The sequence below is a fragment of the Musca autumnalis genome, unplaced genomic scaffold (genome assembly GCF_047663935.1).
Source record: "Musca autumnalis isolate F117 unplaced genomic scaffold, ASM4766393v1 scaffold_3, whole genome shotgun sequence".
NCBI classification, from domain to species: Eukaryota; Metazoa; Arthropoda; class Insecta; order Diptera; family Muscidae; genus Musca; species Musca autumnalis.
Window position 1 is genome coordinate 232,512,107 of NW_027411866.1, and position 27,407 is coordinate 232,539,513.

The 27,407-nt window shown below is 33.4% G+C and overlaps 1 protein-coding gene across 15 annotated transcripts in view; it reads left to right on the top strand.

The window, feature by feature from the left end:
- The window catches only part of LOC141399113 (uncharacterized), a 275,035-nt gene extending 262,038 nt beyond the window's left edge, over window positions 1-12,997 (top strand). For all 15 annotated transcript variants that reach the window (XM_073977244.1, XM_073977239.1, XM_073977232.1 and 12 more), the window contains exons 5-6: window positions 4,209-4,626; window positions 10,767-12,997. In XM_073977244.1, the coding sequence (XP_073833345.1) occupies window positions 4,209-4,626; window positions 10,767-11,181 (833 nt within the window). In that variant the 3' untranslated portion in view covers window positions 11,182-12,997. The remainder of the gene's footprint in view (window positions 1-4,208; window positions 4,627-10,766) is intronic.
- Window positions 12,998-27,407: the final 14,410 nt, after the last annotated feature.

Here is a 27,407-nt window from a genome sequence, read left to right on the forward strand (position 1 = left end):
TCCAATTGCCTAATCAAAACACTCCTCGTCCCGATAACATATCAGGACAATGGCAAAACATTGCCCACTCCATGCAAACAGCCGCAAAATCAGTACTTGAATACCAGAGACCTCCACCAATGAATCCATGGTATAACCAAGAGTGCCGTGCTGCTACCGAAGAGAAAAATGCGCAAATAGGGCCACTTTACAATCAGTAGCAACGCGTATCGCACGAGAGAAACAGGGAGAAAAGGAGAGAGGAGAAACGTCCTTTCCGCAGGAAAAAGCAAGAGGTGGAAAAGCGGGAGTGTGAACAAATCGAGATGTACAGGAGACAAAATGAAGTCCGAAAATTCTACCAAAGAATGACACATCAAACTGATGGCTTTGGAACATGCACATCCTCCTGTAGAGACCAGCAAGATAATCTGGTAACTGATACAGATAGTGCGCTAAGGATATGAAAAGAGCATTTTTCCAAACTTTTGGTATCCAATAGTAGCGAAGTCGACGAAGATACCACAGATCCAATCCCAGAAAATGGTATTGAATGTATACCACCCGGCCAAGATGAGGTAAAGACAGCAATAAACCGGAGCTAGTTAGCTCAATCTGGCAGGAAGAACGCGTAGACGACGATTGTAACCTGAACATCCTGTGTCCCGTCCATAAGAAAGGAGATAAGACTTTATGCTCCAACTATAGGGGCATAAGTCTTCTCCCTATCGCCTAAAAGATAGTGCCACGAAATGCAGATCGACACCTACCACCATTTTGTAGATTATAAAGCAGCCTTCGACAGCCCGCTACGATCATAGGTATTCCAAGCCATGTCTGAATTTGGTATCCCCGCAAAGCTCATTCGGCTTTGTAAAATGACTCTAACTGACCAAAATCTTCAGTTAAAATAGGAAAGAACCTCTCCGAAGAGTTTATGTACCAAAAGAGGTTTCAGGCAATGAGTCAGCCTTTCGTGTGATCTTTTCAACATCCTGCTAGAAAAGGTTATACGAGAGGCAAACGACAAAAGAAGTGGAACAATCTACACCAATAGCCACATGTTACTTGCTTATGCTGATGATATAGACATCATGGGACGATCAGTAAAAGAAGTAACCGATACCTTTATGAAGGTCGAAGGAGAATCTGCTAAAGTGGGTCTGGCGGTAAACGGCGAGAAGACCAAGTTGGCGGTGTCGAGATCGGACCAACTGTTGAAGTTGGTTCCTATAATTTTGAGGTAGTAAAAGACTTCGTCTACCACGGCACCTCCGTAAACACAACAAACGACATCAGTTGTGAAATAAAAAGAAGAATTGTATTGGCCAACAGATGCTACTTTGGCTTAAGTAAGCACTTCAAAAACAAAGCCACAACTCGTCAAACAACAATAACGCTTTACAAAACACTGATACTACCCGTGCTGATGTATGGTTCCGCGTGTTTGAGAGAAAAATTCTTCGAAAGATCTACGGACCGATCTGCGTTGACGGTGAATATCGACGTCGTATGAACCACGAGCTGTATCTGCTATACAACGACATCAATATAGTTAAACGTATCGAGATGCAGCGATTGCATTGGCTAGGCCATACAATAAGAATGAGCGATGATGAACCCGCTACAAAGGGGTATAAATTCAAGCCGCATGGCGGTGCACGCAGAATTGGCAGGCCAAAAAATAGATGGCGCAAACAAGTGGATGAATATATCGACGCCTCCAAATAATAGTATGCTAAGTCGACTTAGCATGTTTTCAAGTTCTTTACATTTTTATATTTAACGTCCTTTAACTTAAATTCTGTCAAATTTTGGTAATGATCGGACAATCCGAACAGAAGTTATAAACAAATATTTACTTAGCATAGTACTGAAGGTCAAAGAAATTTCCAAACTTTTTGAGCTTGTCCTGCAAAACTCGCTTTTCAGAATTAGCAAACTATTATTTGGAGGTGTCGAACGTCCTTTAACTTAAATTCTGTCTAATTTTGGTAATGATCGGTCAAGCCGAACAGAAGTTATAAACAAATATTGACTTAGCATAGTACTGATGTTCAAAAAAATTTCCAAACTTTGAGAGCTTCTCCTGCAAAACTCACTTTTTAGACTTAGCATACTATTATTTGGAGGTGTCGATATGACAAGGCGCGATATTCCAAAAATTGAAGCACGAAACAGATCTATGGAACAAATGTTCTGTAATGGGCCAGCTAAGTAAGTAAGAAAGCCACAAGTCTCACCACTGAGGAACTCAAATGTAAAATGTAAGATAGTTCGGCCAGAAAATGTAGCCAAAAGCCTCAAAATACCGTTATAGAGCGGCTACACTAAAACGTGGACTTATCTTGATAATATTTAGTAGAGAAGTTTGTTGGTAATTGGGAACATCAAATGTAAAATTTCAGCTTAAAGGTAGCTAAACGCCTCAAAATACCATAAATCGAGAGGTATCAATATGTGGGGGCTATACCTAAACGTGGAATTATCTTTGCATTTTAGTGAAGAATTTTTTTTTGTCATTAAGAACCTGAAATGTAAAATTTCAGCTTATTCAGTCAAAAAATGTAGCTAAAAGTCTCAAAATAATTTAAATCGAAAGGTACCGTTATATGGGACCTATACCAAAACGTTGGCCTATCTCCACTATTTTTGGTGCAGAGGTTTTTTTTTTTAGAACCAGATTGTAGCCAATTTGGAGTGAAAATGAAGCTAAAAAAATTATCAAAATACCTTAAATCAGGGGGCTATACCAAAGCGTTGGCCTATCTTGGTAATATTTAGTGGAGAAGTTTGTTGGTAATTGGGACCATAAAACATCAAATTTCAGCTTATTCGATCTGAAAATGTAGATAGAAATCGCAAAATACTTTAAATCAGAAGGAACCTTTTTTTGGAGACATACCAAAACGTGGACCTATCTTGGCAATTTTTAGTGGAGGATTTTTTTGTAATTAAGACCTCAAATGTAAAATTTCAGCTAATTCGGTCAAAAATGGAGCTGAAAGTCTCAAGATAATTTATATCGGATGCTACCGTTATATGGGGCCTATACCAAAACGCGGACCTATATTGAAAATTTTTAGTGGAGAAATTTCTTGGCCATTGGAAACCTCAAAAGTCAAATGTAGCTAAAATCCGCAAAATATCTTAAATCGGTTGGTGCTGTTATATGGGGGCTATACTACAACGTGAACTTATATCGTCCATCTTCCAACTTGACCTACCTATGAAAAAAAGGACACTTGGGTGCAAAATTTTTACGTTCTATTTCAATTATTGCGGACGCTAGAGTTATTACAACAGACGGCTAAATCGTGAATCTATGATTAGTTCGATGTGTTACAAACAGAAACATAAACTAAATATACCCTCCATGTGGAGGGTATACAAATTATGTATCAGGTGTAGAAATTAAAACTGCTACACTTGAAGTCCTCGCATGGCATCATATTGGCAGGGGCTTTTTTACAGCTGCAGCCGGACTAACGGATAACAGTGCAGTTGGCAGAGATCGGATACTCGGAGAATGGTTAGAGTAGGTCGGCTGGCGGCAACGTAGTACAGTAGCGACCCGATAAACGTGGAAGATACGTAGGTTGGAGTCGTAGGTTTCGTCACAACTACGGCACAATGAATGTTCACGACACGTAGGCTGATAATTATGTTTTAAATAAATTGCGACCGATAACCCAAATAACTTGTTTTGGTGGCCGACGTAACATTTGTTTTACGACAGCAATCAAAACGATAGGCAGACTATCGACTAGTTTTACCAACACCACTTTGCTAAGACAACAACACAAGTAAAATCTAAGTTTTTCAATGTTGTTGTTTTGTTTTAATAATCTGGCTAAATCCCATTGTTGTTGATTTAATGTTTTTAAACAACTTATTTATTAGTAAAGAAATTTGGCATCGTTCGCCAAGGGGTAAGGCAGGAGAAAGGCCTAAGTTAGTATTCAATTTTTAAATTTTAAGATCGACCATTAAAATTTTATTGAAAAATCCACATATAAATTGTCACAATTCTTATTTCTCTAAGCTAACAAAAATATTCGTAGCGTAATTAAAAACTATACTCCAATTGTATTCTGTATAAATTCTTCGAGACACCGTTTAAATAAATATCTCGACACGTAACGTTTAAATAAATACCTCGACAGGTAAATGTACATAATGAATGTCTTAATTGCTTTCTATTTCTTTCCTCTTCCCCTCATTTTCAGATGACATAACACAACTGAGTGCGACTCCAACAATAGCGGAACAAACCACAAGCTCTATTAATCCATTAAACAGTAAACGCGCAATTGTGGCCAAGACCACAGATGGTCGCCGCCAACAGCTCTATTGCATGCGTTCTGCTTCCTTCAAGTCATTCAATCGTAACAGTAGAACAAGTGCTGACAGTGAGGAAACAACATCGTCCTCATGTCACTCACTGAATGCATTGTCCACAAAGTTCCAGAGACAACTTAAACCGACACATCAGTCGGTGGCGACATCTTCTGCTACACAGCGACAATATCACCAACAGCAACCAGCATGCATGTCAGCGAGTGATAGTTGCGGTGGTGGAGGTACCGAGAAACGTAAGCTGAATAGCTCACCAAGTTTACGCATAACTGAATCGGCATTGAGAAGGTAAGTTTCGTAATAATGGTTATTTAAGTAAGTGAGAAGGTGGTTAATGTGGTAAAGGTATTAAAGTTAAACATTTTACTTTGATAATTTGTACAAATATCTTTATAAAGTCCACTATTATTTAAAAACTATTAAAAAATTCAAGATTATTAAACAAATATTTGAAAAAAAATCCACGTTTATTACAAAAATATTTTAAAACAAGTAAGCAAAGGCTATAGTCGGACGGGCCGACCATGTGATACCCTACACCACAACCTCTAGGAAATAGCTATGTGCAACCGCCTTGGACGCTAAAAATCCGGGTTCGATTCCCAGACCTAGCCACATCAAATGTAAAACGGTGGCAAAATACCCCTTTGTAATGTTGGCGATATTACCTGAGTATTTCAGCCATGAAAAACGTCTCTACAAGTGGCAACTTAGAACACACCGTTCGGAATCGGCGATAAAAACTAGGTCACATATCAATAACTTAATATGAATCCATTGATATGAGAGAAGCCTCCTTTGTCCCTCCCTTTTACCAATATCTCAGGAAGTATGGACTTACCCCGGAAAAATTGTAGCGTTGCAATAGGGACAGTGAAAACAACCTCCTTCAAAAAATTCAAGTAGATGCTCAAACTGCAATTTTCCAAATTTTTGTGTGGGAGGTACTCGAAGGACGAGACTGGTATAGTCCATATCCCAACCTGAAACATGACTGGATGAAATAATACGGCGTGCAAAGTTTGAAAAAATCAGAAAATCCCCTTGAGAGTTATCTTGCGGATTTCCATCTTTTTAGGTTTCTTGTTTCTTTTTCAGGGTTTATTGGAGCTTTTTGGCCATAATCTCAGGAAGTATGGATTTGCTATTGCAATTGTACCAATGTAAAGGGGACCGCAAGGGATGTACCCGAAGGTGTGGACCGATATAGTCTTACACGATCGATCAATCGATTGCTCACTTCGCCAGTCATCGTTCACAAAATTTTTCGAAAAAAATGTTTGAACTTTTGTGGGGGATTTGTGGACCTATATAGCCTATATTTGAACTTAAACTAAGTTTGGACAACATATTACGAAGTACAAAACTTGGTTCGAATCGGTAGATCCGTTCGAGAGTTATCGAGTGCACCAGCCAGCTAGACAGTAAGAGTGGCAAATGAACGGATAGGGCTAAATCTACACCAAATTGTCTGAAACGAATTTCGTCCAAACATACTTAGGTTCTAAAACGATTGTTTCGATAAAACACATCTTTGGTCGTAAAACATCCAGTTGGACAACTGGACTTAAAATTTCTCTGTCATGATAGAGATAATTTGTAGCATGGGAGGAAATTGTGGTTCTCTACACAAAACCCATTATATATTAGGCAGTTTGCCCGTTATCTAGCAGACACATTATTGCAATTTGAATCAGGGGAAAGGTCAGTAGTTATTTTTCCATATGTAGGCTACTTTGCCGGTATATGCCTTCCAGGAATTAAAATATGGACCAAAAATAAAATGTGTATATTTTTCATACGAAAGTAATGGTCTATGTCACCCGCTAAATATTATCAGATCATTATGCAAAATTACAGGCATTTCCTTTTACCGAAACTCTTACCTCGTGCAAAATTTCGTGACTATTGAGCTATAATTGCGACCTCTAGTGTGTTTATGATTACACTACAAACAAAAAGTTGGATATATTAGGCTGTAACTCTGTTATCTGATCACGTACATGAACATACTTGACATCAATGGAAATGTCAAGGGATCGGCTTCCAAATATAACTCACGAGGGAGGAATGTGTCCCTCAGGAACAAAGATACAAGCTGTATATTAAAATTTTTCACAATTTTCACACAAAAGTTGTAAATGGACCACAACAACAACCCTCTAAATATTATCTGATCGCCATCTCAAATTGCAGGCATCTTCTTTGTCATATACTCTTACCTTATTTTAAATTTCGCGTTGATCGGACTATTATTGCGACCTACAGAGCCGCTACAAAATTGGATAATAATTATGTTTTTGGTCCATTTCACCCGCTAAATATTTCACGATCATCACCAATTAAAATAGCGATCTATTCTGATGTGAAACCGACCTCCATACCAAATTTCGTGACGATCGGTCCATAATTGCGGCCTGGAGTTTGATTATAATTTATAATGGACAGACGGACGGACGGACACACATCTCAAAATCGCTTTATCTCGTCGAGATATGAAGATTGGTGTACCACATTGGGGGTCTCCGACGAATATTTCGCGTTGTTACATGAATTTTTCCCAAAACAAACTTATAATACCCTTTCCACATAGTGGTGTAGGGTATAAAAAGCCATGACTATTTAAACATATTTTAAAAAAATCCACAACAATTTAAAAAATATCTTAATTATCCACAATTATTAGAAAAATATTTTTAAAAAATCTACGATTATTTAAATAAATATTTGTTAAAAAATACACGGTTATTTGAATAACTATTTGCTAAAAAATCCACCACTATTTAAATAAATATTTGTTAAAAAAGCCACGGTTATTTAAATAAATATTTGCTAAAAAATCCGCGATTATTTAAATAAATATTTGTTAAAAAATCCACGATTTTTAAAATAAATAATTGCTATTAATTCCACGATTATTTAAATACATATTTGTTAAAAATACACGATTATTTAAATAAATATTTGTTAAAAAATCCACAATTATTTAAATAAATATTTGTTAAAAAATGCAGGGTTATTTAAATAAAGATTTTTAAAAAAATCACGATTATTTAAATAAATATTTGTAAAAACCCACGATTATTTAAATAAAGATTTATAATAAATATTTGTTAAAAAATCCACGATTATTTAAAAAAGAAAACATTTTTAAAAATCCACGATCATTAAAAAAAATTAAAAAAATCCACAGTTATTTAGCGATTAGTAAAATTTTGCAACACGGTCAGTTCGTTTTGAAAACCATTACTGTCTGCAACAGAAATTAATGATGAAGTTTAAGCCACTGGGGTAATACCCCAGACTTCAAAATAATCAAATGAGATTGAAACTTCGACCAAAACAAACAAAAACATTTTTAAAAAAATCCAGGATTATTTAAAATCCAGGATACATTTATTTAAAAAAATATGTTTAAAATACAGCTCAACTCGAAAGAGAGTTAATTAAATATCACTATAAATGGTCTTCGCCTTAATAAGGCAAAAATAAAAAATAATTTCAGCATGAGCCAGGCTGGGATTCGAACCTGGGTCTCCGACAACTGAGTGTCAAGGTTGCCGGCGTCTTAGCGTTCTAAGCCACCATCAACTTGTCAAAACTTTAGTAGACAATAATTTATAATCAAATCCAAAAATAAAATCTTCTGATATAGAAGAGCAATTACTAATGATGTAGGAATAAAACTTAACGTAGTATTTGTGAACATTGAAAAATGGGATTACCAAGCAAGACTATAGGAAAAGTTTGGAGTTTCAATTAACTGACATAATTTCGCATATACATTTATCTAATGAAGTGCGATATATATACTAGTTTCCAAGCTTTGCCTTCATCTGCCACAACAACAACATCCTAGTACACCTGAAGATCGGCTTTACCACCCGTGAAACGTAGTGTAATGGTTGGATGCGTGGGACTTCGGTAGACTCCTAATTTTTCAATGTATCTCTAAAGGCCTTACAGCTCAACTCGAAAGAGAATTAATTAAATATGACTATAAATGGCCTTCGCCTTAATAAGGCAAAAATAAAAAATATCCACGATTATTTAAAAGAATATCCACCCAGCAAAAATCCTCATTACAAACCTTCTTTCCCACCCATTATTTTAACAAGGGCATGTCGCGCGAAATATCTGGTTATTTTGTAACCACTGAAATAAGTAGTCAAATTCTACTCAGTATCTACTTATTTCAGTGGTCACAACCTACTTTGTTCAGTGGTTACAAAATAACCAGATATTTCGCGCGACATGCCCTTTTTAAAATAATGGGTGGGAAAGGCGGTTTGTAATGAGGATTTTTGCTGGGCACGATTACTTAAAAAAATATTTTAAAAAAATCCACTATTATTTTAAAATATTAAATTTTTAATTTTATTATTTTTAAAATATTTTTTAAAAAATCCACGATAATTAAAAAAATATTTTTAAAAAATCAACGATTATTTAAGAAATATTTTTAAAAAATCCACAATTATTAAACAAATATTTTTAAAAAATCATAGATTATTTAAAAAATATTTTTAAAAAAATCAAAGATTTTTTAAAAAATATTTTTAAAAAATTCACCAATATTTTTTAAAAAAAGTCAAGATTATTAAAAAAAATAAAAAACTCACGATTATTTAAAAAAATATTTTTAAAAAATTCACGGTTATTTAGAAAATGTTTTTAAAAAATTCACGCTTAATAAAGAAAATATTTTTTAAAAGTTGCCGATTATTTAAAAAATATTTTTAAAAAAAATTACTATCTTGTGTATTTATTTCAGCTATAGTCCATATTTTGTTGCTTCAAATTTTGAAGAAACAAAATGTTTAACAGTGGATAATGAAATTGATTACTACGAGCGGAGGCAGAGAATACTATAGTTTCGGAAGCAGCCAAACTTCCTCATCAGTTATCTTAACCGCTGACTCGGTGTCGATAAACAGGTCAATAAGAGCAATGGTGGGCAAATTGCGAGAGACTCATGTATTTTTTACACTTTTGTGTGTGAGGCAGAGCATTTCTGCCCATCAGTGATAAGAGTGACCAGAAAATTAAACAGAACGAGAAATTTTCTGTATCCTCCTAAATCTGTTGACCGCACAATTGAGTCAGAATAATCAAAATCATATACCCACTACTGTTTTTTATGCTGTCTTTGCATCGCAAAGAAGACAAGCATAAGTAGTGTTGTTTGCAGTAAGCAGAGATCACAACAAAATGTTGTTTTTGCTCTATGCGTAGTCAACAAGTAAGGCCGTGCTGATTGCCTGTTATTGTTGTTGGCTTTGTATTGTTGGACTGCAAAATAATACTTGTTGTGTATTTATTTCAGCTATAGTCCATATTTTGTTGCTTCAAAATTTGAAGAAACAAAATGTTTAACAGTGGATAATGAAATTGATTACTACGAGCGGAGGCAGAGAATTCTGCGGTCAACAGATTTAGGAGGATACAGAAAATTTCTCGTTCTGTTTAATTTTCTGGTCACTCTTATTGACCTGTTTATCGACACCGAGTCAGCGGTTAAGAGAACTGATGAGGAAGTTTGGCTGCTTCCGAAACTATAGTATTCTCTGCCTCCGCTCGTAGTAATCAATTTCATTATCCAATTATCCAAATATATTTTTAAAAAATCCACGATTATTTAAAAAATATTTTTAAAAAATCCACGATTATTTAAAAAATATTTTTAAAAAATCCACGATTATTTAAAAAATATTTTTAAAAAATCCACGATTATTTAAAAATATTTTTAAAAAATCCACGATTATTCAAAAAATATTTTTAAAAAATCCACGATTATTTAAAAAATATTTTTAAAAAATCCACGATTATTTAAAAAATATTTTTAAAAAATCCACGATTATTTAAAAAATATTTTTAAAAAATCCACGATTATTTAAAAAATATTTTTAAAAAATCCACGATTATTAAAAAAATATTAATAAAAAAATCCACGATTATTTAAATTTTTTTTTTTAAATCCACGATTATTTGAAAAATATTTTTTAAAATCCACGAATATTTGAAAAATATTTTTAAAAAATCCACGATTATTTAAAAAATATTTTTAAAAAATCCACGATTATTTAAAAAATATTTTTAAAAAATCCACGATTATTTAAAAAGTATTTTTGAAAATCCACGATTATTTAAAATTATTTTTAAAAAATCCACGATTATTTAAAAAATAATTTTAAAAAATCCACGATTATTTAAAAAAATATTTTATAAAAAATCCACAATAATTAAAAAAATATTTTTAAAAAAATCCACGATTATTTAAAAAATATTTTTAAAAAATTCACGATTATTTAAAAAATCCACCATTATTTAAAACTATTTTTAGAAACCCCATGATTTTTTACGCTTATTAATTTAATTTATTGTAGTCACCAACAATTAAAAAATATTCTCTCTTGCCATAATTTCAGATCCAACATTGAGAAAACTTTGGAAAGCAAAAAACGTGTTGTGAAAATGCTGTTCGTTCTGGTGCTGGAATTTTTCATCTGTTGGACACCACTCTATGTCATCAATACTCTGGCCATGTTCATAGGACCGGCTACATACGAATATGTCGACTATACAACAATAAGTTTCCTACAATTGCTTGCCTATTCATCGAGTTGTTGTAATCCAATTACGTATTGTTTCATGAATGCCAGTTTTCGACGAGCATTTGTCGACACTTTTCGTGGCATACATTTGAATGGAGGAACATTTTGGCATAAAAATTCCAAAGCATCAGCAGCAACGAATCTTTCAATGGCTGGTAATTCCATTGCAATGGGTAACAGTTGTACCGTTGTGACGGCAAACACTGTCCTAGATAGTCCAAGGCTTTGAAACTCGCCAAAGTTTAAATGGCTGTCAAACAAAAATCGAACAAGAGCTTTAGTGAGACGGTGTGAGGATGAGAAGGTGGTAACAACTGGGTGTTAGAATGGGTACTTTTGGGAAAGGAGTGAAAAGTTATATTGAATATTTTAAACGCACATTTTTAAATTACAGCCAATGATTTTTATTGTAAATTGTGTTATATAATAATGAATATGGTTTCAAATAATTTATGGTAATTTATTTAAAATAAGATTGACGCACAATCATGTACACAATTGATATATTCTACATCACTACATGACGGAAGGTGTTTAACGGGAAGGTTTTTATTTGTCACTATGTTAAATAGGTTGTAAAACCTTTGACCAGTCTAAATTGTAAACACGAGCTTATGTCATACCTATTCGAAGGTAAATACTTGAGTATGGAGTGCTATTAATTGGAGTGCCGACTTTATTCATACGCTGATGAATCCAAAGTTTGAATAAAGTTCCATTAATCTTCGTAAGGAAAGGGTCGGATGGTTTGTGAAATTCCCTTTTGTGAAATTACCTCTTGTATAAAGTTTGCGTCGTTACACGATTTTCTAATGCTTATGAGAAAAAATGTAATTAAATCGATATATGAAAATACTTGTGGTGATGTAGAGTATTCTGTTGTCGGCTAGGCCGACTATTGCTTTGTATTTATCCCATTTATTAGCATTATTTTTAATTAATTAGTATTTTAATTCTTAAAAATCAGTAGGTAGAGTAGTGAGATAGCACAAAAATATGCGATAGAAGGAAGTTAAACTTCAATATAGCTTTGTGAAACAAGTAAATAATGGAAAAACACACACAGACAAAGGAAACCGCAAACATGTTGTGATTTCAAAAAGATATAATTATTTAGTATATAATAATCTTAAATCAATAACAACACCAGCATATTTGCATAATCATACAGACACACATACAAAAAAATAATTACTAATTAAATATGCATATGTGAAATAATTATTGTAAATAAATTACAAAGATAAAAAAGATGCATAAATATTGGTCTTAAATGCCTTTCAGTTTTACCTTTTAGCCCTATAACATATTAATAACTTATGTGTGTGCATGTATGTGTTTAAAAAAAATATGTAAAAATTAAAAAAAAAATATGAATGTAAATGTATCAAAGAAAAATAATTCACTAAAATTGAAATTAATAAAATAACAAAACAATAAATCACAATTATGATAATAAAACCAAGTTAAACGATAAAAGTGTCTAACCATATGGATTTCAACAAAATGACTTATTTTACTTATGTAGATTTGTTTGTGTATTTATTAACGAAACATGTATATATGTATATTTTAGTTGTAGTTTATATTCAATCAGCAAAAGAAACTTTAAAAATGAATGAAATTCATTTTAATTTTTTTTCTACAAAGTGATTGGAGAATGTAGTAGGATTCGCATGATTCGGCAAGGTAGATCAGCACAATTAGGTTTATTCTCCTCTGCGGCGGGAGTGAACGTAACTGAGCTACAATTCCTACAGAAATTATACATTTCTGCCCCATGTCTTAGGTTATCAGAATTCTGCAAAAAATTAAATTTCAATTAATTTTCTACAATACCATTTAATGGATATATTCTGTTCACTTTAAATTAAAAAAAAAATCACATATTTTTATGTTTAATAAGTTAGGATATAAGAACAATTTAAAGATTAGACATCATTCTTAAAAAATCAATGTATTTCAATAGTGTTTCTTTTATGAATATTAATTATAAGAAAATAATAATAAACATGAAAGAGAAAATATTTGGCTTTAAATTTAAATATTAAAAATATGTTTTTTTATGGAAAGATTAAGCGCAATTGGTAAGTATTGGTATTTACAGAAATAAGGCCCCACGAAATAAACGGAAATGAAGATGGACCCCAATTTTTGGGATGCTTTTTATACCCTCCACCATAGGATGGGGATATATTAAGTTTGTCATTCCGTTTGTAACTACTCCAAATAATCATTGTAGACCCCACAAACTATATATCACCAATATTTTTGAAAATTTAACATAATTGAAGCCAAGGTTTACCCTTTTAGAACACGCGACTTGTGATTGTATATTATACAAACTAAATGTTTTTGGCTAAAATGAGATGTTTTTGGATGTGGCAAAAAATATTGGCATCAAAAGTTAATTTGTCTGGAAGCTGTGGCTATATTTATGTCAAACAAGTAAAAAAGCGTTAAGTTCGGCCGGGCCGAACTTTTCATACCCTCCACCATAAAATATTCTGTCCCCAACTTTAAGTGGGTACGTTAAAATGTCAGATAATGTACATAAAATGCTTCATTCGGGAGGCCCTTTTTATGGTGCCTATATCTAACTATGTATGTTGACAATGTTTGGTGGGCTAGAAATTGGCAGGTTCCCTTATATAGGGCTTATAATAAAACATGGACCTATGTTGGCAGTTTTCGATGGGAGCCTTTAATGTCAAATAACTCCTAATTCGGTTAAAAATTGTAGCTAGAATCCTCAAAATTCCGAAAATCGGTACATAACGTGGGAACTTCAAATGTCATTAACAGCTAGTTCGGAGGTATGTGGGCTATACGAAAATATGAACTTAAATGAACAATTTTTGTTGCAGAGTTTTTGTTGGCTTTTAAATTTCAAATTACAGAAAGTTCATCCAAAAAATAAAGTTAAGGTACGGAAAATCGGGAGGTTTGTTTTGGGGTTATACCAAAACATGGACCTACGTTCATAATTATTTCGAATATAAGTTTTTTGGTCACTAGAATCCCTAAATATCAAATTATAGCTAATTCGGTCTTGAAATGTGAATTTAAACGTCAAAATACCTGAAATCGGGCGGTAACGTTATATGGGGGCTACTCCAAAACATGGACCTATGTCCACTAGTTATATAAGTTTATTGACATTTAAGAACCCTAAATGTCAGTTTTTGCTAAATCGGTCTGAAAATGTAACTAACACGTCATAAATCGGGGGTACCGTTATATGGGGGCTATACCAAAACGTGGACCTATGTCCACAACTTTTGTTATATAAGTTTATTGACATTTAAGAACCCTAAATGTCAAATTATAGCTACATAGGTCTGAAAATGTAGCTAAAAACGTAAAAATACCGTAAATCGGGGGTACCGTTATATGGGAGCTATACCAAAACGTGGACCTATGTCCACAAATTTTGTTACATAAGTTTATTGACACTTAATAACCCTAACTGTCACATTATAGATAAATCGGTCGGAAAATTTAGCTAAAAATGTCAAAATACCGTAAATCGGGGGTACCGTTATATGGGGGCTATACCAAACCGTGGACCTATGTCCACAAGTTTTGTTATATAAGTTTAGTGACGCTTTGGAGCCCTAAATGTCAAATTATAGCTAAATCGGTCTAAAAATGTAGCTAAAAACGGCAAAATACCGTAAATCGGGGGGTACCGTTATATGGGGGCTATACCAAACCGTGGACCTATGTCCACAACTTTTGTTATATAAGTTTATTGACACTTAAGAACCCTAAGTGTCAAATTATAGCTAAATCGGTCTGAATATGTAGCTAAAAACGGCAAAATACCGTAAATCGGGGGGTACCGTTATATGGGGGCTATACCAAAACGTGGACCTATGTTCACAACTTTTGTTATATAAGTTTATTGACACTTAAGAACCCTAAATGTCAAATTATAGCTACATCGGTCTGAAAATGTAGCTAAAAACGTCAGAATACCGTAAATTGGGGGGTACCTTTATATGGGGGCTATACCAAAACGTGGACCTATGTCCACAACTTTTGTTATATAAGTTTATTGGCACTGAAGAACCCTAAGTGTCAAATTATAGCTAAATCGGTCTGAAAATGTAGCTAAAAACGGTAAAATACCGTAAATCGGGGGGTACCGTTATATGGGGGCTATACCAAAACGTGGACCGATATAGCCCATCATCGAACTTGACCTGCCTGCAAACAAAAGACGCATTTTCCCAAAATTTCAGCGTTCTATCTCCATTTTTGTGGATGCTAGAGTGATTACATTGGTGGCGTTTATTTAATTGGGATAGCTGTTACAATTTTGATTTTTCAAAATAGTCTGGCTTAATCCCTTTTGTTGTTTTAAAATTTAAAACAACAAGTTTATTAGTGGAGAAGGTTTGGCATTGTTCGCCAAGGGGTAAGGCAAGGAAGACTAGTTTCGATCCACGCCACTGGATCTCATCAGTTCCCTTTGTTTCTTGTTTGTGGATATTCTCCACCGAAGTTATTTTTCAATAACTTCTTCAACAAGGAACTTTTTATACCCAAACATCAATCGTCAGCTCGAAGTATAAACGTAAACAAAGAAAACCCTTCAATGAGAAGTTTTTCTTTGGTAACCTGACACAACTCCGACGAAAGTGTTTACGAAACAAAGCAAACCTTCTTCCACTCGTATGTGTCGTTGATTTTTCAACAAATGCACATACCCAAATGCTGTTTGGTAGCTTATATACCAACAACACACAAAACCGTGCCAGTGTTTCTCAAATAGAACATTGGTGGCGTTTATTTAATTGGGATAGCTGTTACAATTTTGATTTTTCAAAATAGTCTGGCTTAATCCCTTTTGTTGTTTTAAAATTTAAAACAACAAGTTTATTAGTGGAGAAGGTTTGGCATTGTTCGCCAAGGGGTAAGGCAAGGAAGACTAGTTTCGATCCACGCCACTGGATCTCATCAGTTCCCTTTGTTTCTTGTTTGTGGATATTCTCCACCGAAGTTATTTTTCAATAACTTCTTCAACAAGGAACTTTTTATACCCAAACATCAATCGTCAGCTCGAAGTATAAACGTAAACAAAGAAAACCCTTCAATGAGAAGTTTTTCTTTGGTAACCTGACACAACTCCGACGAAAGTGTTTACGAAACAAAGCAAACCTTCTTCCACTCGTATGTGTCGTTGATTTTTCAACAAATGCACATACCCAAATGCTGTTTGGTAGCTTATATACCAACAACACACAAAACCGTGCCAGTGTTTCTCAAATAGAACATTGGTGGCGTTTATTTAATTGGGATAGCTGTTACAATTTTGATTTTTCAAAATAGTCTGGCTTAATCCCTTTTGTTGTTTTAAAATTTAAAACAACAAGTTTATTAGTGGAGAAGGTTTGGCATTGTTCGCCAAGGGGTAAGGCAAGGAAGACTAGTTTCGATATACTTCGAGCTGACGATTGATGTTTGGGTATAAAAAGTTCCTTGTTGAAGAAGTTATTGAAAAATAACTTCGGTGGAGAATATCCACAAACAAGAAACAAAGGGAACTGATGAGATCCAGTGGCGTGGATCGAAACTAGTCTTCCTTGCCTTACCCCTTGGCGAACAATGCCAAACCTTCTCCACTAATAAACTTGTTGTTTTAAATTTTAAAACAACAAAAGGGATTAAGCCAGACTATTTTGAAAAATCAAAATTGTAACAGCTATCCCAATTAAATAAACGCCACCAATGTTCTATTTGAGAAACACTGGCACGGTTTTGTGTGTTGTTGGTATATAAGCTACCAAACAGCATTTGGGTATGTGCATTTGTTGAAAAATCAACGACACATACGAGTGGAAGAAGGTTTGCTTTGTTTCGTAAACACTTTCGTCGGAGTTGTGTCAGGTTACCAAAGAAAAACTTCTCATTGAAGGGTTTTCTTTGTTTACGTTTATACTTCGAGCTGACGATTGATGTTTGGGTATAAAAAGTTCCTTGTTGAAGAAGTTATTGAAAAATAACTTCGGTGGAGAATATCCACAAACAAGAAACAAAGGGAACTGATGAGATCCAGTGGCGTGGATCGAAACTAGTCTTCCTTGCCTTACCCCTTGGCGAACAATGCCAAACCTTCTCCACTAATAAACTTGTTGTTTTAAATTTTAAAACAACAAAAGGGATTAAGCCAGACTATTTTGAAAAATCAAAATTGTAACAGCTATCCCAATTAAATAAACGCCACCAATGTTCTATTTGAGAAACACTGGCACGGTTTTGTGTGTTGTTGGTATATAAGCTACCAAACAGCATTTGGGTATGTGCATTTGTTGAAAAATCAACGACACATACGAGTGGAAGAAGGTTTGCTTTGTTTCGTAAACACTTTCGTCGGAGTTGTGTCAGGTTACCAAAGAAAAACTTCTCATTGAAGGGTTTTCTTTGTTTACGTTTATACTTCGAGCTGACGATTGATGTTTGGGTATAAAAAGTTCCTTGTTGAAGAAGTTATTGAAAAATAACTTCGGTGGAGAATATCCACAAACAAGAAACAAAGGGAACTGATGAGATCCAGTGGCGTGGATCGAAACTAGTCTTCCTTGCCTTACCCCTTGGCGAACAATGCCAAACCTTCTCCACTAATAAACTTGTTGTTTTAAATTTTAAAACAACAAAAGGGATTAAGCCAGACTATTTTGAAAAATCAAAATTGTAACAGCTATCCCAATTAAATAAACGCCACCAATGTTCTATTTGAGAAACACTGGCACGGTTTTGTGTGTTGTTGGTATATAAGCTACCAAACAGCATTTGGGTATGTGCATTTGTTGAAAAATCAACGACACATACGAGTGGAAGAAGGTTTGCTTTGTTTCGTAAACACTTTCGTCGGAGTTGTGTCAGGTTACCAAAGAAAAACTTCTCATTGAAGGGTTTTCTTTGTTTACGTTTATACTTCGAGCTGACGATTGATGTTTGGGTATAAAAAGTTCCTTGTTGAAGAAGTTATTGAAAAATAACTTCGGTGGAGAATATCCACAAACAAGAAACAAAGGGAACTGATGAGATCCAGTGGCGTGGATCGAAACTAGTCTTCCTTGCCTTACCCCTTGGCGAACAATGCCAAACCTTCTCCACTAATAAACTTGTTGTTTTAAATTTTAAAACAACAAAAGGGATTAAGCCAGACTATTTTGAAAAATCAAAACTAGAGTGATTACCACAGACGGACGGACGGACGGACGGACGGACGTGCACAGATCGACTCAGAATTTTACCCTGATCAAGAATATATATACTTTATAGGGTCGCAAATGAGTATTTCAATGCGTTACAAACGGAAAAACAAACTTAATATACCCTCCATACTATGGTGGAGGGTATAAAAATAGGTAAAAATGGGTTAAAGCCAACGTGTCTTTTTTTGTTTTCTCTCGATTTGTGATTAAACCACACTTTCCACGAGTTTCCAGTCAAAGTAAAAGTAGGAGCAAAAAAAATAAGGATCATTTCACTAATGTATTACTTTTCAAAATTTGATCTGCTTCTACCATTAAATTATGCTGACATTTTGAAGCCAGATTTACAGTGTTTTTTGACATTTTCTTCTAATTTAATTCCGCAAACAGGTTTTTAAAGAAATTATATATAGGATTGTAGAACTCGCGATTCTGAGTTATTTGATACATGTGTCGTGAATGTAGTCTACACAGCTTCATAGAAATCTGCATCCAAATACGAAGATTTTGTGCGAACATTTTTCTAAAAATCATATTTTTCGGACCTAATTTTTACAATTGTCATTCGAATTCCTCGTACTTGATTGCACATTTTAGTTTTTTACGTTCCGGATCCAATAAATCATTCCCCGTGAAAATCCATTCCAAAGTTGAAAAATCACCTAAAAATGTTTTTGAAAATATCGCGTATTTTATCGCGTTTTTTGCGGTTCGTGTCCACTGCAATGAAACAACTAGTACAGCATCTTCGTTTTAGCGAAAACAGAGATTTGAAAACTTCAATGATAAGAGAGATACATTCATTTTATCCCAAAAAATAGTGTGGGATGCTACATCCACGGTTCTTGATTGATCGCCTTGAAAAAGATATATATCGATGTAGATTTTCATGGTGGACATTGAAATCGGATGCGGACAAAAATTGTATTCACTTTGCGCAACTTAGCGATATTTTATAAGTTTTTTAGTGCTAAGATGCAGCCGATGCTACATCTTACCCTCCAAATTAAATTTCGAAAGATATTTACAAATTAAAAGATATGGTCTTGCTGTACATGGAAATCACATGCGGACAAAATGATTTCGATAATTACGCGATTTACACCTATTTTAAAATGCATATAAATTAAAATGGGTTATGTGACCTCTATTTCCATTTCAGAAGCCTTGAGATATATCCTCAGCAATCCAATTATCTTCCTCAATAGGAAATCTTTTTTATGAATGTCTATAAAGCAAAATCCGTATATTTTAATGGGAGATTTAAGCAAAATAAAGGAAGTATTCCTATAGATTTTTCAAAAATTTTATACTACATAATGAATGTAAAAAAATATTTTTTCAATCAAAAAACAATTTTTTAACCAAAATATGTATTTATTTTGGCTGTGACATCGAAACTATAACACCAATCTGTATGATTTTAGTCTCATTTGATTCGCAGTGAAGTTTTGCTTCCATACGAATTTTTTCGTAATTTTATAGCGGGTAAATGGACCTTAATTTTGAAAAAAGTTGACTTACATTCAATAATTTATCAATTTATTATACATTTCGCGAGTACTGAGTAAAATTTAAGAAATATTATGCAACCTACTAACTCAAGCCACTTTCAGATAACTTTTTACTAAGAATTGCTCGCGGTAAAATAATTAGCGTTTTTATAATAATTTTTTCTTTAAAGCGAAAATAAAACCGCCATAACTTTGGTCCGCATCAACCAAAAACTGGCTCGCGAGCGGATTCGTACTTGGAATTCTTTGTTGTAGCGCGAAAAAAAATTCACCATTTTTTTGAAATGGAATGTGAAATATTTGACAACATTTGTGATATATTCTTAATCAGCGTGCAATTCTACATCGATATAGCCATGTCCGTCCGTCTGTCCGTCTGTGGAAATCACTCTAGCGTCCGAACGGATTGACGTAGGTGGATGAAACTTTGGGAAAATCTATTATTTGTATTGAAAGCGGGCTATGTAGGTCCACACTTTCGTATAGCCCCCATACAAAATGCCGCTTGACGCGTTGTCGTTTTAAGGAATTTTTAAGATATTTGTGCCATTTTACCACCGAATTGGTTGCAATTTGGTATTTTGTGTCTCCAGAGGCCAAAAAACATTCCTACCAAAGTTGGTTTATATAGGTCCACGTTTTGGTGTAGCGCCCATATAACGCCCCATATAAAGTACACGCAGAGAAAAAAATATGATTGATCCAACAATATTCGAAGAGCAAAATATGTATTGTAAAGATATTGTTAAATTCCAAATGTAGTATTGTGATTCCAACAATTGCGTTTTGTTAAATCCAAAAATTGTTTTTGTCAACTGGACAATAGTTCTCTCTTTTCTTCGACAATTTTTTTCTTCTCTCGCTATTCGATGCCGTGTTGAAAAAAACAATTATGGTGAGTTTTGTTTGTATGACATGATGCCTTTATCTTTGTTTTTGTGTGTATGTATACCAACAAGGAGACTCTTGTTTTTATTTGTTTCTGTTTTGTTTCATTCTTCTATCTTCATTGTGCTTTGAGGTTTGGTGTTATACCGGAGTTTGTTATGGTGTTTAATTATTCCTTATGTTGTGGTGGGTGCTTGTGGCTTTTTGTTTGTCTTTGTTGTCAACCAATGCAGCAAACCATGTATTGTGTTCATCAATGATTGCAATATTATACGCGACATTTATATCCAAGTTATGCGAAAAGTGTATATGAGAAGTATATATGGTAACATGGGGCGCCTTTGCCACTGGGGCGGGTACGCCATCGCCGATTTTCTCGCAAAATACAAGTGCTAGGAAAAATCCGTTAAAGGCAAAATTGTGAGTTTAATGAAGATCTATCATCTCCCAAAAGTTGGCAGTTGTGTCATAAGTATAATAGCGGACGCACGTGGTTTTGTGTTTTGAGTGTATTGGGAAAAATAATTATGGTAGATGTTTTTGGTGATATCTTCTTTACCTTTGGTGATATCAAAAACATATTTTATACCGTTAGAAGACAACTATTGAAGAATAGAAATCCCAATAATTTGCATGTAAAAAACAATAACAAATGTCAATATATTCATATTATGAGATATGTTGGGGGTGGGGCGCCTACGCCATGATAGGGGTGTGGTGGGTTAATGTCAGAAATTTGTCATGTTTAACTTCAATTCTTTATGCCATACCACACTATAATGTGCAGTATCATAGTGCAGTATCAAGTATCATAGAAGTATCTTGTTTTGGTAATATTATGATTTTTGTACCTAAATTCAAGGAACCTATTTCAATTAACCGCTAGAATCGGTTACTATTTGTGAATTTTAGAATCATTTTTGATTATTCAATAGAAAACATGTTCCTTTTTTGCATAATGTTGATATTTAAGGAAGAAGTATGGTAAATTACAGTTTTAGAGTCCGTTGGAGAATGTTCAATATCGGTGGCGAAGCTACCCCATGGGTGGGGAGGCTTCGCCACTTTTTAGACATTTTGTAAATTATCAAAAATAATATTTTAAAAACAAAATTATAACCACTTATATATCAAAACTTATAGTCAAGATACGCTACTATTTGTACCAAAAATAATATTCGAAAAAACTTTAACGGTGTCGGTATGAGAACATTTTAAACAAAAACGTGGCGAAGGCGCCCCATGTTACCATACACTCAAATCAAAAATTTCTGGGCTGGTTTTCTGGGTTGACAATACTTTTTGTAAACAAAATTAGATTATGATAGTTCCTACAATCGGTATTGTTAACGATTTTTACAATATTGCGGAAATTCGAAAGTTGTTTTTGTTTTCTATGTTTGGAACAAAAGATGGTATTTTTGGATTTGGATTACAATGTTTGAACAAAACAAATACATTTTTGGAACCAAAACAGATATTTTTGTTCCAACAAAAGCGAAAAATATTATTCTCTGCGTGTACGCCTCATTTTAATATATTTTGAATGTATTAGTCCCATTTGCCAACAGAATCCGTTGTAACTTTGTATTTTGGTATTTTTGGATTTGGATTACAATGTTTGAACAAAACAAATACATTTTTGGAACCAAAACAGATATTTTTGTTCCAACAAAAGCGAAAAATATTTTTCTCTGCGTGTACGCCTCATTTTAATATATTTTGAATGTATTAGTCCCATTTGCCAACAGATTGTATTTTGGTATTTTTGGATTTGGATTACAATGTTTGAACAAAACAAATACATTTTTGGAACCAAAACAGATATTTTTGTTCCAACAAAAGCGAAAAATATTTTTCTCTGCGTGTACGCCACATTTTAATATATTTTGAATGTATTAGTCCCATTTGCCAACAGAATCCGTTGTAACTTTGTATTTTGTGTTTCCAGAGGCTAAGCAACATTTCTACCATAAAATGTTTATATAAGTCCACGTTTTGATATAGCCCCCATAGAACGGTAGCTTCCAATTTTCGGTATTTTGAAGGTTGTGGCCACATTAATCCACCGAAATGGCTGAAATGTCTGGTGGAGGATATAAAAAGTTCGGCCCGACCGAACTTATCGCTTTTCCTACTTGTTCTATTTGAAATATGGCCCCAATACAAAAACGCTCCAAAATAGGAAATTCGGCCCCAAAAAATATTACATTTAGTAGGTCCCATAATTTAATTGGGATCAAAAAGCATTTTTGAAATTGGGGTCCATGTGGCAAACGCAATATCACCCCAAACACCGAAAATACAATTAGGCCCCAAACTATCAATTCACGCCCCAAAATTTTTATTCGCTTAAATTTGGGGTTTAAATGAAGCAACAAATTTGGGGTGTATTTGCAAAAATGATTTTTAAAGATATTCATACAATAGTTTGTAATAACTAACTAATTGATGGCTATTCTTTTTTTTATAATTTTAACGTATTGAAACCACTTCCACTCTCCTTTCTAATTGTGTTAGAATTGATTTGGAGAGTAGCAGAGGAACAATATATTAACAAATTTTAGTTCAAAGTTTTTGTAAAGGTATGCAAATATTTTTTTAAACAGAAAGCACCGCACAGTGGTTCAGGATCGTTTTTCCTGCTCAAAATTCTGTAACTTTTGATCGGATAGAGATATATTCATATTCCTTTTTTTGTTAGACAGATAACACAATCAGCTTTTAGACGAATTATGAGCGGTCAAATTCGGTCTGGTAGTTGCAGAGAAATTCAAGGTCAAAGTTAAAATTTTGAGTTTTTTAACTATTTTTCATCAAAATATGAGTGTTTTTGTGGTTTTTATATCTTCCAATGTATTAATGTTGGTCAAACACCAACAAATAAACAAAATAATTACCAAAAAAAATCGAAAAAATTTCGAAAATTTTTTTTCAAAAATTTGTAAAATTTTTTTTTTTCAACAATTAAAAAAAATCTCCTTGGGTTTTAATAAAACTTATATAACTCGTATAAAAACGCATATCAAGCTTTTTGTAGAAAATTAACTTATGTTGAAACTGAGGTATGGGGTATTGTAACTCGCGATCAGTTTTACTATACCATAACTTTTGACCGCATTTCGGCAAAATAAACTGTTTTAGCCCGATTCACCGAGGGGTTTCTTAAAATAATAATTTGAGTGGAAGCTGTGGTCGTACTAATGCAAAAAAATCGGAAAAAATCGTTGAAATAAACGAGTTTCATTATGTTATTTTCCAATTAGTGGTTTTACAACACAATGTAGAGTTTAATGCTCAAAGGAGAAGTTAAAGAGCACACTTCAGAGTTGAAGTTTCTAATGTATGATTTTTTAATATATCCACTGTATCTACCTCAAACGGATGCTGACATTTTGAAACCTGAAAAATGGGGTTTTTTGAATTTTTGCTCTAATCGGGACGCGCAGCAGGTTTTCCCTAAAATCGTATTATTGGATTGTAGTACTCGCGATTTCGCATTTTTTAATGTATAACATGAGGGTGTAGCCCTCACAGGATCACAGTAATCTGCGCCTAAACACGAAATTTTTGTGCGTAAATTTTTCTCAAAAACCTATTTTTTTGGTTTAAAATTTACAAACGTCATTGGATTTCCGTGGAAACCCGCGTAAATTTAGTTTTTTTACGTTCTGAATCTAACAAGCCACGACGCGTAAAAATCCACCCACTAGATCGGCGGATATGATACCCCTCAAATTTCGAAAATGTGCAAAAAATTATTTTGAAAATATCGCATATTAAAACGCGTTTTGGATGTGTCAGTTCTACTTAAATAAATAGATCGATACGCGTGTTTAAACTGCGCGAAAACAGATATTTCAAAACTATCGCTGATCCAGAGATATAATAGATTTTTTCTAAAATTTAAGTGCGATGCTACATCCACGGTTCTTGATGGATCGCATTGAAACGGTATAGAAGGATGTATTTTTTAATGGCGATTATTGAAATCGGATGCGCATAAAATGTAAATGATCTTCGCGGAAATTATGACCATTTTACTGTATTTTGCACCCTTAAATGCAGCAGATGCTACATCGTGGCCGCCAAATAGAATTTGACAAACTGTACATCAAATAAAAGGGATTGATTCCCTGTGTTGGAAAATCGGATGCGCATCATGTCATTTTCATAATTACGCGGTTTCTATGCGTTTCAAATGTTGTAATATTCAATATAACATTATTTTAATGTTATGCCACAATTGGAATTCCTTGTGATTTAATATAAGGTTCTAATAATATTATCCAATAGGAAAACTATAAGCGAAAAATTTTTAACAACGGAATATCATCATTATTGCGTGAAATTTTGACGAAAATGCCGAAGAACTCAAACATTTTTTCTCCAACTTTTCCTATAAAACCATAAAAAAATAAAATTAGAATAATATAATTTTAATTTTTTCGTAATATTTTCTTCGTATTTTTGCAAATAATATCAATACTATAGCTCCAACTTTCACAACTTAGGTTTCATTTTTTTCCTCAAAATGTCTGGATGCTGTTATAATTTTTTTTATATATTTTTCGTAACTATGAGCGCTATTTTTTCAAAAATATGTTTGTAAATACGTGAATTTTTTTAACAAATTTGATTTTTCGCGAATCCATTGAGACTTTGCGATTATTTTTTGCATCATCGCGAAGGGTACGAATTCAGTTAACGATAATAGGATACAACAGCTAACTATATTAAGCCGCGATTTTTTTAGAATTTTTTCTTATTATCATAATTAAAACGGTCATATCTTTTGCGCGCAACGATCAAAGTTAGTAACGAAAACAGATTTGGAATGCTGATTTTTTTCTTAATCTATGTACCAAAAATCATTGATGTAGTATCAAAAAAATTTTTTGATTTTTTTGAAATGGAAAAGACAATTTTAGGCATTTTTCCTGATATACTCAAAAAATTTTTAATTTGTGCAAAAAAACTGTAATTCATATGGAAACAGTATTGGAAACCACACATTTTTACCCATGTAATTTCAATAAATTGAAAAAAGTGTTAAACGAACGGAACGGGACGGGTACAAAAGTATATATGGGCTGAAAGAGGAGACTTTCGGGCATCTTTCTGTGAAAACAGAACTTTGTTCCATGTTGTTCCACAAAAGTTCTAGTCTACTAAATTTGGAATTTCATAAAATTTAGTACCCGAGGAAAAATAAAATAGCTCATGTTGTGTAAACGCTACGGCAATTTACTAAAACGATTTTAAAGGCCACAATCCTACCTACCTTACAAAAAAACACTGAACACAATAACTGTTATAGTTTCAGAGAAATAGCTTCGTCTTTCTCCAGAAATTTGCAAAAATGACGTATTTCCCAAGAATGCGGAAAATGCTTGTCTTTAGGGGCACGCCACGCCCACGCCTTCCAATATTTGGGCCTAATTTTTGGTTTCCTTAGTTTCAATATGTTTACTATCGAATCTTATATAGAAATTAAATATCTTTGACAAAACAACATTTTGATTTTTGGCCAGGAAAATCGATTCCTGAACCACTGTGCACCGCAGGCGCAAATATTTTTGAAAAACCGAGCGATTTTGTACTAAAATATTTTCACAATTTTAGAAAATAAATAAAAAGAAATAAATTTTTTAAAACCGAAAAGCGCCGTAGGCGAAAATATTTATCAAAAAATCGCGCGATTCTTTTACAAAATATTTTCACTGTTTTACTAAATACAAAGTTTTTCTAAAAAATTGCAAATACTTTTATAAAACTAAAAAGCGCCACATGCGGAAATAAATTTCACAAAAATCCCGCGATTTTTTACAAAAGTATTTTCACAATTTTTTTCAAAAATATTAGCACAGTTCTACTAAATTCAAAGATTTTGTAAAAATTGCAAAAACTTGTATAAAACCAAGAAGCGACGCAGTCGAAAATATTTTTGACATTTATTTTAAGGAATATAATCCAACTACCACCAAACTTAAAATGCCTCTTTCTCTCTGGGACCCCCATAAGCAAAATTTCTTGACCATCCGTTCAAAATTGCGATCTGTAGCGTGATTGTAAAAAATGGAAAAATTGGATGCATTACCAACTATTGTGGTATCTCCCTTGTTTGACCACCTTCGCCAACCAACATTGACAGGCTTTGCCGTTGGAATACCCCTACTAGAAGTCGATATGGTAAAATTCAAATTTCCTTTACAATTCCATCGAGAAAAAAATTAAAAAAAATTTTGACAAGCACATTCACGATTTTTGTTACATGGGTTAAGAAAAAAATTGTGGTTTCAAATATGTTCGCGTTCACAAAATTGGATGCTGCGCCCAAAAGTTATGGGGGGTTTTATTCCCTTATAAAGAAAAAATATTTAAAAATTCCCTTTGTGTTGCAATACCAAAATGTATATAAATCGGTAACAACATTTAATATCTATCCGTAGACGCCTAAATATTAGCTAAATTTATTTTCATTTTCGCGGAAAATCAAAAAATAATGAAGGAATCTTGGAGTAAATTTTATTTATTCTTACTCAGAGTCCATAAAAATCTCTAAAAAATAAACTAAAAATACGTACAGAATCTTGACAATGTCCAGAAAAATGTGAGACCAAAATTTTATTGATTAGGATTTTAAATTGCATATTGCAGCTACAACAAAAGACAAAAGTTTATTGTTGGAACATTATTTCAAGAATATATTTTTTGGTTTAATACGAAAAATTTGAGAAAATTTTTTTGGAGTTATTCTACTATTTCGTTAAATTTCCTAACAAAACCTGAATTATTTTGCTAAAACCTCTTCAAGGAAAATAGTT